Source organism: Elaeis guineensis, chromosome 1 (assembly GCF_000442705.2).
Source record: "Elaeis guineensis isolate ETL-2024a chromosome 1, EG11, whole genome shotgun sequence".
Lineage (NCBI taxonomy): Eukaryota > Viridiplantae > Streptophyta > Magnoliopsida > Arecales > Arecaceae > Elaeis > Elaeis guineensis.
The window spans coordinates 105,050,425-105,060,885 of NC_025993.2; the positions used below are offsets into that span (position 1 = coordinate 105,050,425).

The 10,461-nt window shown below is 39.9% G+C and overlaps 2 protein-coding genes across 3 annotated transcripts; one reads left to right on the forward strand and one right to left on the reverse strand.

Annotated features, from left to right (window-relative positions):
• The first annotated feature begins 423 nt into the window (after positions 1-423).
• Positions 424-6,874, forward strand: LOC105038248 (cell division protein FtsZ homolog 2-2, chloroplastic). Of its 2 annotated transcripts, none has more exons than XM_010913989.4 (8): positions 424-644; positions 1,065-1,833; positions 2,894-3,193; positions 4,077-4,167; positions 4,976-5,100; positions 5,699-5,791; positions 6,333-6,398; positions 6,488-6,874. In XM_010913989.4, exons 2-8 carry the CDS (start codon positions 1,180-1,182, stop codon positions 6,617-6,619), a joined length of 1,461 nt encoding a protein of 486 aa, XP_010912291.1. In that variant the 5' UTR covers positions 424-644; positions 1,065-1,179; the 3' UTR covers positions 6,620-6,874. The 2 variants fall into 2 exon arrangements, with proteins under 2 accessions (XP_010912291.1, XP_073114411.1); XM_073258310.1 differs by lacking the exon at positions 424-644 and adding an exon at positions 861-877.
• Positions 6,875-7,035: 161 nt separating this feature from the next.
• On the reverse strand, positions 7,036-9,520 carry LOC105038247 (putative pentatricopeptide repeat-containing protein At5g52630). Its single transcript, XM_010913988.3, has one exon. The coding sequence runs from the start codon at positions 9,265-9,267 to the stop codon at positions 7,195-7,197; it is 2,073 nt and encodes a 690-aa protein (XP_010912290.1). The 5' UTR covers positions 9,268-9,520; the 3' UTR covers positions 7,036-7,194.
• Positions 9,521-10,461: the final 941 nt, after the last annotated feature.

Sequence of the window (10,461 nt, forward strand, 5' to 3'; positions counted from 1 at the left end):
AATTCAAAGAAGAGGAAGATGGCGAGGGTGTAGGCAGTGGGTGGCTAAAGTGCTCGTGCTTTGGTCGCCATCATTCATTATTCACCGTGGAGAAAAGAAAAGAAAAGAAAAGAAATAATAGTTTCTTAATTTGTTAAAAAAATATATTTTTTTTATTAAATATAATAAAAAACTGTAGCACCATCCAATTTTTGTGACTCTCTCGAATGTCGGTAAGCTTTCCACCTAAGTCTCAAAGTTGTATCCTTATAATACGGACCACATATGTTTTATTTTTCATAGAATCTTTTATTAAATATAACAGGGATATTCTTGTTGGTGGGATGCTTAGCATCTCGGGCCTTCTATTCCAAATCCATGTGAGGGAATACAGATCCAGCGGCTATTGTAACTCGCCCACGCTATCAACCTCTGATCTACTGCTACCGCCGAGCCGAAGCGTTCGCAGGCAGGTAAGCCGCGACAGCGACCGCGGCCGTGACCGCGACAGAAGCGAGTGGGGTTTATGGGGCCGAACAACCAATCGCTTAAAACCCTCGCTGATCTCCGGCTCTACTCTCCTTCCCCACTGCATTCCTCTACCCTTTCGATCCCACGCCAAAAGAAGCCTCGTCCTCTCGTTCTCTCTCTGCGATCCAGCTGAGGTCTCCTGCTTTCCCCTTTAACTGCGTCCTATTTTTCTTTTATTTCCGGAATTATTTCTGTATTTCGCGTTGTTTTCCGTAGTTTCTCTCTCATTCTTTAGTTTCCCTCCTCAAAATATATTTGTGATGGATTTTTGGAATAATTTCTCAACTTTTTTCCCCTAATAATTGCCTGGATAAAGCTCGGTTTTTTTTGCCATCTGCTGCGAGGGCTTTCCTTTGCCAAATTGAAGGTGCTATTTTCAAGGTCTTTTTAATTCTTAATTTTTATTTTTCAAGCGATCTGATTATATGATTTATATGCTTCATCTGTTAGTATAGTTTCTTTGGTTTTGACTTTATTTCTAGTTAATTTCATGTCTTGCTTCAAAAACTAAATTTGTGGTTACTGTCTTTGATTCTTTTGCTCCAAAACGCTAGGTCTTAGAGGTGCAGTCTCGGATGGAATTGCAAATATCTGGAAATTTTAGGTTTTTGAAGCTCCCGACAGCAAATTAATTCATAGCAAACACTGGGAATTCAATTTTTTGTGAAAATGGCAACACCAATGCCGTGCTTTACACCATTTAGCCGGCAATGTTCGGTTGGAGTTCTACGGAGTCCTGGAGGAAGAGTTTTAGCTGAGAAGTGGACTAGTAGAAATAGCTCATTCGAAATGCTCAGCAAAGGAAATGGCCTTCTGGGCACGGCACAGAGTGTTGCTTCTTGCTCTTCTCGTGTTCAGTGTTCTGCTAACTCTCACAGCATGAGCTCTTTTCCCAATAAAGATCGTTTCTCGAATCTCCACCCTGAGGTTTCCTTGCTACGAGGGGAGAAGAATGACAGAGTTATTGATTCAAGGAGAGAGTACGTGGGTGATGATGTTGCTGAGACCTTAGGATGCTTGTCAGTTCAGAATGATCATAATGGGGCCAAGATCAAGGTCATTGGTGTTGGTGGTGGGGGTTCCAATGCTGTCAATAGGATGATCAAAAGTGACATGAGGGGTGTGGAGTTTTGGATTGTTAATACAGATGTTCAAGCAATGAGGATGTCGCCTGTTTTTCCTGAGCATTGCTTGCAAATTGGTCAGGAGCTGACTAAAGGGCTTGGTGCTGGTGGGAACCCAGATATTGGTATGAATGCTGCAAAGGAAAGCGAAGGATCAATACAGGAGGCGGTTAACGGTGCTGATATGGTCTTTGTGACGGTAATTAGATTTGTTGTTTTAGATATTTTTTTTATTCACAAGCCACAGTAGCTGTCTATTTGAGTATAGTTATGTTACCTTTCTAATTGTCATTATGATTGATTTTGTAGTATACCATGCATTATACGCTGGGCAAATTTTGTCGAGGTCAAGATGAATGACGATGATGCTTCAAATGAAGCATCCGATGTATATTTTCTTTAAAGAACTGTTTTTCATGTTTGAAAACAATTTTCACTGCTTGTAATTTTCTCAACATCATGCAGAACCCATTGTTGCTTGTGCTTAAAAAAAGAAAAGAAAAAGAAGAAAAAGGCACAAATGTTGTAGGTTTACTAATTACTACTATTACAGTATTGAATAACCAATAATCCGACATGAATAAAATAACTTATATGCATGTTCACTAGCACTTCTGCTATGTCCAACTTTTATCTAAAGAATTCTTCAGGTTAAATATAAGATGGAACTGCAGGAGTCTCCAAGAATTGTAGATTACAGCTTGGATCACCCCAAAAAGAATGTTCACAAGAAATTTGAAGTTTTCTTTGGAAACATATAAGCTTATGAGTTATGAATATGCCATAACTTCGACGGACTGATTTGTGAGATTTCCTTTAATAGTGTTATAGCCTTATTGATCTGTGGTGACATTCATCACTAAAACATTCCTTCCAGAGATGGGAACCGAGGAATTGTTCTTTGGTGGTGACAATTGTCATGCACATTTGGTCTTGAATTTATGTTATTAGTCACTGACTTAAACAGTATCTACTGTCATACTGAATTTAATCTTTCTATACCAGTTTTGTTTTAAAGCATAGTATTTTATATTTCTGTTCCTCTTTCTTCTTTTCTGTTGTCCTTCTCTAGTTCCAACTTATCACATCATTTTCCTTTTTTCAGTTTGATTTTTCTTGTACGACGGAGTTACATCACTAGTTGTGTGAATAAAAAACAGTGTGCTTATCTCCATTCTGTTGGTTAGTGAAGTCATCTTCATGGTTGTATCAGTACTTACCAATTTTCCTGAGATTTTAAGATGAAACTCTGTTTCCAGGCTGGAATGGGTGGGGGAACTGGAACTGGGGGTGCCCCTGTAATTGCTGGGATTGCCAAGTCAGTGGGCATCTTGACTGTGGGCATTGTCACAACCCCCTTCACTTTTGAAGGTCGGAGACGTGCAGTTCATGCACAGGAGGGAATTGCAGCTTTAAGAGAAAATGTTGATACACTTATTGTCATCCCAAATGACAAGCTTTTGACAGCTGTTTCTCCAAATACTCCTGTGACAGAAGCATTTGACTTGGCTGATGATATACTTCGACAAGGTGTTCGCGGCATCTCTGATATAATCACGGTATGGGATTTGTATCAATCGTTTTATATGGTTAATTGACTTATCTATTCCTTGTTGTGTGTGTGTATAAGCAACACTGGATCTACTGGCAGTTTTAGTTATTGGAAAGTTAGGATTTATTGGCTTCTCTCAAGAATCTGCAACTGGAAATATCTGAGAGAAAGGGTCATGATGAACGTATAGTATCTAACAAACTTTTGCGTTGCTAGGGTGGTGAATAAGATAAGTTAGAGTTCTAGGTTGAAAGAGACTTGGTTGAAGGATGTTTTACAATTTAGCTTTAACAACCCCCATATAAGGCACGGTAATGGCCATCTATTAAGCAGTGGACTCCAATTTTTTGGCTGCATCAGTTTGCCAGCAAGAGCAAAAGAATAATGCCCTATGCCACCTTAGCAGGATGAATGCAAAAGTATCAATAGATCATTTCATGTGCTGGCCTTCAAGAAGGAGTGTATGCCAATCTATCCTTTGATGTAACTCATCAATTTTTATTGGTCACTATTGACCAATTCCAGCCAAATAGCAATTCTACCATCTACCTCGATCCAAACTGTAAGTTTTATTAGCAATGGAGTTTCTTCAGTATGGGCACTACTTTCAGTCTTACTTCACTCATCAATTTTTATTGGTCATTATTGACCAATTCCAGCCAAAAAGCAATCCTCCTATCTACCTTGATCCAAACTGTAAGTTTTATTAGCAATGGAGTTTCTTCAGTATGGGCACTACTTTCAGTCTTACTTCAATTGGCTATCTGCTTCTCTAGACATCTATTTCTTACAAGAAATCTAATGTGCTGATCGAAACTCCATGTATGTATTGGAAAGACCTTTGAGCTAACATACTCTGGCATCTGATCAGAGCATTATGTTGATTGCAGGTTCCAGGTTTGGTTAATGTTGACTTTGCTGATGTGCGAGCCATTATGGAAAATGCAGGTTCATCTTTAATGGGCATAGGAACTGCAACAGGTATCTCATAGAAACAAAATTTTGTATAAAACACAAACTTTTGGTGATCATGTCTGAAGCTTGAATCACATTCTATTGTAATGCTTTGATTGAAGTCTTAAGGGATGAAAAACACCCTCTCAGCTTCTGCTATGCTGATTCAGTTCATATTGCATATTTGCATTTATTGAAGTTAGTGTTCCTTTATTTTTCTTTTTTGCACTTAAATGCTATATGGGAACTTGGTGATATATTTATGGTAGCCATTAGTTCATTTGAATAGTTAAATGGGTTGAGTGACACCTTGAAGGGTATTGCAATTACTATTGTAAGATGACTTGCTTTGCTGAAATGGAGCACGAAAGTCTTGTCATACAGCTTTGTTTTTGGTTATCATGATGACAGTGGGGAGTGGGAAATGGGGTTTCACCCATGACTTCACCTCTTGCCTTGGGAATTCTGTGCCACCCAGACTCTAGGAGCATGGATAGACTGGTTTTACTTAGAAGGACCTAAATATGCTTTACGTTCAGAATGTCTTTTTAATGGGAAACAGACTCATATTCAGCTCCCTGTTAGATCTTCTGCTAGCTGGTTTTAGCATCAGAGATAAAAGGCTCAACTTTGGTAAATTACAGCTATACACTCTAACAAGTTGCATGTAATGCTGTGTGCAAGACTCTTGTATGATCTTCTGGTCTATTATTGTGCTTCTTCAGAAGAGTAGATCTATAATGGATGAGTATTTTGATCTTAGCTGAGCAAACCATATTGTAAATATTTACATTCTATTAAATCATATTATGCATACTTTAATGTTACTTTCCAGGCAAGTCGAGGGCACGAGATGCTGCTTTAAATGCCGTTCAGTCCCCTTTACTGGATATTGGTATTGAAAGAGCTACTGGAATTGTTTGGAATATCACTGGTGGAAATGATTTAACATTATATGAGGTAGGCTACATCTGCTGCCTCTTTCCCCATTGACCTCATCCCCTATTTATTTGTAGATATATGGTATAGCAGAGATGCAATGATAAGTTTTGCATGTTTAGTAAGGAACTCTTTTTACCACTCCGTAATGTATAAAATAGGACATTTAGTCCTAACACTGAGGATGAATGTACTGGTCTCAATTGACACCAAGCATGCACCTTGGGAATCTGAAAAACCATCTAAAGATGTATTGGAAAAACCCTGCCTGGTTTGTGAATTTGCAGTGGTATCTTTAAGAGAGAACATAACTGTAGTAAGATAGTGTGCTCTGGTTCCATCACCATCCCCAATATGTTTCTCCATCCTTCTCTCATGAAGTGTATCTCGTCATTGCTTCCCTATTATTACCTCAAGAAAGGCATTTCTGTGGTTTATGGAAAAATGTATATTCTTTCATTTCTGGTATACTTCACAAATGGTCAATTGATCATCATATTGATTATAAGTTTAAAGTATGTATATCTAAGTTTATTGCTTCTGATGACTTGGGATGTTTTGATTTGTTCAGCCCTCAGTTGTTCCTTTCCTTTGAGATTCACCTTGTTATTATCTGCAGGTAAATGCAGCAGCAGAAGTAATTTATGACCTTGTTGATCCTAGTGCAAATCTAATATTTGGAGCAGTGATAGATCAGTCACTCAGTGGTCAAGTAAGCTGGAATTTTACAAGTATATGTTGCATAATTTTGTACTGCATTTTTTTTTTCTTTTTATGACAATCACAATACTGGGCTATGTTTTTTTAATATTCATCCATGATCAGATTAACTGAAGGATTTTGAGGTGTTAAATTAGTGCTACTCTTAAATTCCTACCTGGCTAGTGCAAATGCTCTTTTTTTTTTTTTGTGGTGGTGTGGTGGGTGGGGTGGGGGGGGGGTGGATTATGTGCTAAAAAATAATTTTGGATAAAATATTGAGTAAATTATAATATCTCTTAAGTGTCTTTACTTGAAATGAGTTGAAAAATGTGATCCCAGACATGTCTGATATCTATAGGTATGCATACATCACTACCAAGTGATTAAACTTCATGGAGAAATCAAATGGGATGAACCATTATGGTTTACCTTTATGTTTTCATCAACAGCCTCATCAAGGACATAATAAGCCACCCAAAAGATTAGCAAGTAAATATTCTCGATCTTTCAATAGTGTTATGATGATAATTTGTTGACTGATTTGCATTCAGGTGAGCATAACTCTAATTGCCACTGGATTCAAGCGCCAGGATGAACCAGCAGGGCGAACTTTGCAAGTATATTGCGCTAACCTTATCATCATACATTGTCATTATGTTGATCCTGTTATTTATCTGATACATCTTCCTCATATATGTACCCAAAGGATTCCCAACTTGGTCGTGGAGATAGCCTGGGGATAAACCGACGTCCAACCTCTTCTCTTAGTGAAGGCAATGTGGTAGAGATCCCAGAGTTTCTAAGGAAGAAAGGACGCTCTCGTTATCCAAGAGCTTGACGGGTCCCATTTTATAATATACTATTCCACTGTATCTTTGTCTTCGTTTCCTGAAATTGCCTGTTAGCAGTACAACTAGTATCCAAGAGCTTGACGGGTCCCATTTTATAATATACTATTCCACTGTATCTTTGTCTCCGTTTCCTGAAATTGCCCGTTAGCAGTATAACAAGTCCTCCACCTTCAACCTAAGTGGCAAGTCATGTAAAAGAGCTTTTTTTTTTTCTTTAATTTAATAAAATTTTCTTTCTCCTATCTGATCTAAATAAAAAGCACAGTTGGTTGAGGTTATTAAAGATTCTTTGTCCCTTATGGTACACCAACTGTCTGCTTTACATTCTTATAGATTATACTTTTTGAGCAATCACCTGGATGTCTGATATCGAGCATGCAGCATACAAAGTTAACTTCGAACATCGAAAAGAGAAGCCAAAATATATTACTTCAGCTGATACAAGAGGAACCAATCAGTCTTTGTAATTGCTGCATCCTTTCTCAATAATGTTATCATCTATAAGAGGAAAAGAATCGTTAGAACTGTTGCTATGCACTCAGGGCATATGAGTACCATAAAATCACCAATAATCTCCACAGGAACACATTCCATCTGCAAAATGGTGGAATCTTGCATTATCCCTAACAATGATCTCCCTCCCTTCTACCTTAGAAATGAGCTTGATTGCAGAATGGCAGTCCACGCAAACTCGTAAATTCTTCTTCACAATTATAGGCTTTGTTGCTGGCATGCTGATGAGAGCAAATGCAACTGCAATCCTTTCACTATGATGATGCAGCAGCCTCTCCTTTAAACTCTCTTCCAGGTTGCATGGCATAGAGCCTGTGAAGGGAACATACCCTGCTTTCCTTATCTTAACCATAAGCTCCTCAAGCTTCTCATAAATCTCCTCCTTCTGTGGGTGTGACCAGTCCTCAGCTCCGAACATATGGGTCTTATTATTGACATCAACCCAGCTGAATCCTGGCAATTTCTTCACCCTGCTATCCCTCATCAGCTTCCTCACAGCCTTCACATCCTCCCACTGACCCATCGAGGCGTATATACTCGAGAGCAGGATGTGGATCCCACTGTTCTCTGGCTCAAGTTTCATCAGTTTCTCTGCAGCCAACTCACCCAGCTCCTTCTCCCCATGAGTCCTGCAAGCTCCGAGCAAAGAACACCACCCATAAGCATTAGGCTCGAACGGCATTCCGGCGATAAATTCTCGTGCTTCTTCCAGTCTTCCTGCTCTACCAAGCATGTCTATGACACAAGCGTAATGCTCTTCTCTGGGCTCAATATCACAAGTCTTGTTCATAGAATAGAAGTACTCCAGTCCCTCCTCAACCAGTCCGGCATGGCTGCACGCCATCAAGAGGCTCACAAATGTAATATGATTTGGTTTGTTCCCTCTGGAAATCATTCTGTTCAAAGCTCTGACTGCTTCCTTGCCACGGCCATGTTGCGCAAACACACCCACTATCGAATTCCAGGAAATATCACTGGGGTGTTGGATCTCATCAAACACTTGGATCGAAGAATTAAGAAGCCCACACTTGCCATACATGTCAATGAGGGTGGAAGAAACAAAAAGGTCCCTGACGAAGCTGGTTTTCATCACTTGTGCATGGAGTTGTATCCCTTGCTCGAGTGCTGCTTGGCTGGCGCAAGCCTTTATCATGCTCGAGAAAGTGAATTCATTGGGCTCGATTCCTTGTCTTCGAGAAGAGATATACGCTCTTGAAGCTTCCTCGATTTGATCCATCTCGACGTAGCCATCGATCAAAGAGCTACAAGACACCACGTTCCAGCCATGGGAGTTCATTCCAACCACACTCGAAGCGCTCTCCATGTCTCCCGCCTTTGCGTACATATTGACGAGCGCATTGCCGATGAAAGTGTCTGACTCCAAGCCCAATTTCACCACACATGAATGAAGACAGCGGCCTAATTTGCCGGCCTTCAGGCCTCCGCATGCGCTCAGAACGCTGCAAAGGAGATGCTGATCGATGACAACCGTCCCCCCGCGGAGCATATCGCGGAAAGCTACAATGGCCTCCTCGAAGCTCCCATTCTTTGTGTACCCATCGATCATGGCAGTCCAAGCCACCTCATCCTTGTCGGGCATCTCATCGAAAACCCGGCAGGCATCAACCAGAGAACCACATTTCGAGTACATGTCGGCGAGATTGCTTCCGACAAACAGTTCCACATCGTAACCCAACTTCACGCTCAAACAGTGCATCTGTTTTCCAAACTCCAACGAGGCAAAAAAGGCCGATGCTTGGATCGCACTGGAGAGTGCAAACTGAGTCGGTTTAATGCCGGCGGCGCACATTGAGGAAAAGGTCCGGAGGGCATCGCCGAACTTGTTATTCTGGGAGAAGCTGGATATCATGGCCGTCCACGTCACGAGGTTTCGTTGAGGCATTCTGTCGAACAGTGCGATGGCGTGATAGAGATCGCCGCATTTGGCGTACATGCTGATGAGGTGGTTGGCGACGAAGGTGGAGGGGGTGGCGCCGGAGGCGACCAAATGGGCGTGGAGCTGTTTGCCCCGGTCCAGGTTTCGGGTTCGGGCGCAAGATTGGATGAGTTGGGCCAGGACTGTGTCAGGGTTGCGCCATGGTTGGGACTTGACAAGTTTCATGGTCCGGGTCTACGGAGGCTATGGCAGGTATGGGTCATATTGGACATGTGAGGGTTGTATGTGTTTCATGATTTGTGGATCACTCATATCAACATGCATCAGTCTGTTTTGTACCGGATTATGTGCTTGGATGGTGATTAGATTGCTTAGTCATTTTGCCGTCTGACATGTACATTTGGGGCTCTAATAGTATTGGGCCTGAGTTATTCCCAAAATTAAGACTCATAGATTGGACATGGATTCTAAATTAAGACCTAATCTCTAATCGATCCGGACATACGTTATAAAAATTGCATATGTTTTGATCAAATTGCAACCAATTTTATTCCACGAGACAACAATTAGTTAATGATCTTGGTTCGAGTCCATTAAACCTAGCGCATCTACTTTGAATTTGACTTGAAAAGGGACATGATTTAACCTAAGTAGACGATGAGCGAAATTTTGGTCTAAATCTTTGTTAGAGATCGTACAAGTTCAGTTTGGTCCCAACTAGTGGAATCCTCACCAGTCATGCGATGAAATCCTTGCCTTTTGCTTCCATGTTCTTTATGCAAGTTCCAAAGTGTTGCAAGCGGGAGGAGGGAACCACTAGAGGGAGTGGAGTATGAGCAAGGAGAGAGCAGTTGATCCATCTATATCATAGTAAAGGAAATAAATTGATTAATTTGGACTGATCGTGAGATTTTGAGAAGAATTCCTCAATCTCTTGATATATCTAAAATCTAGTTTGTTTTAGAGTTATCTTTTTCTTGTCTTTTTTGGTTTAAAGAGATCCTTTTGTTTATCTTTCATAATGACTCACAGAGAAAGAAATAAATGGCATAGAAAATTTGCAAATATGACTAGTCATTGCTAGGAAGAAAATATTACAATCACTAAAATACTTTTAAATTATTTTTAGATAGTTAGATTAGGCTTCGAGCTTTTTTGCTCAAAAGGTTTAAAATCACTTTTCATTCAATGATAACTAATCTTATAAGTTGCTAATTCAATTAGCAATTGAACTTCACAGATAATGTGCAAAAATATACAAAAGGAATAAATTATAATATAGAAACATAATATAAATTTATATGTTGTTTTTTCTCTTGGTGGGTATATCATTTCAAGTATGCAATGGATAGTTGGTTACGTATTTTTTTATAGACCATATCAAATTATAGGGCACGATTTTAATGCAACCACAAATAA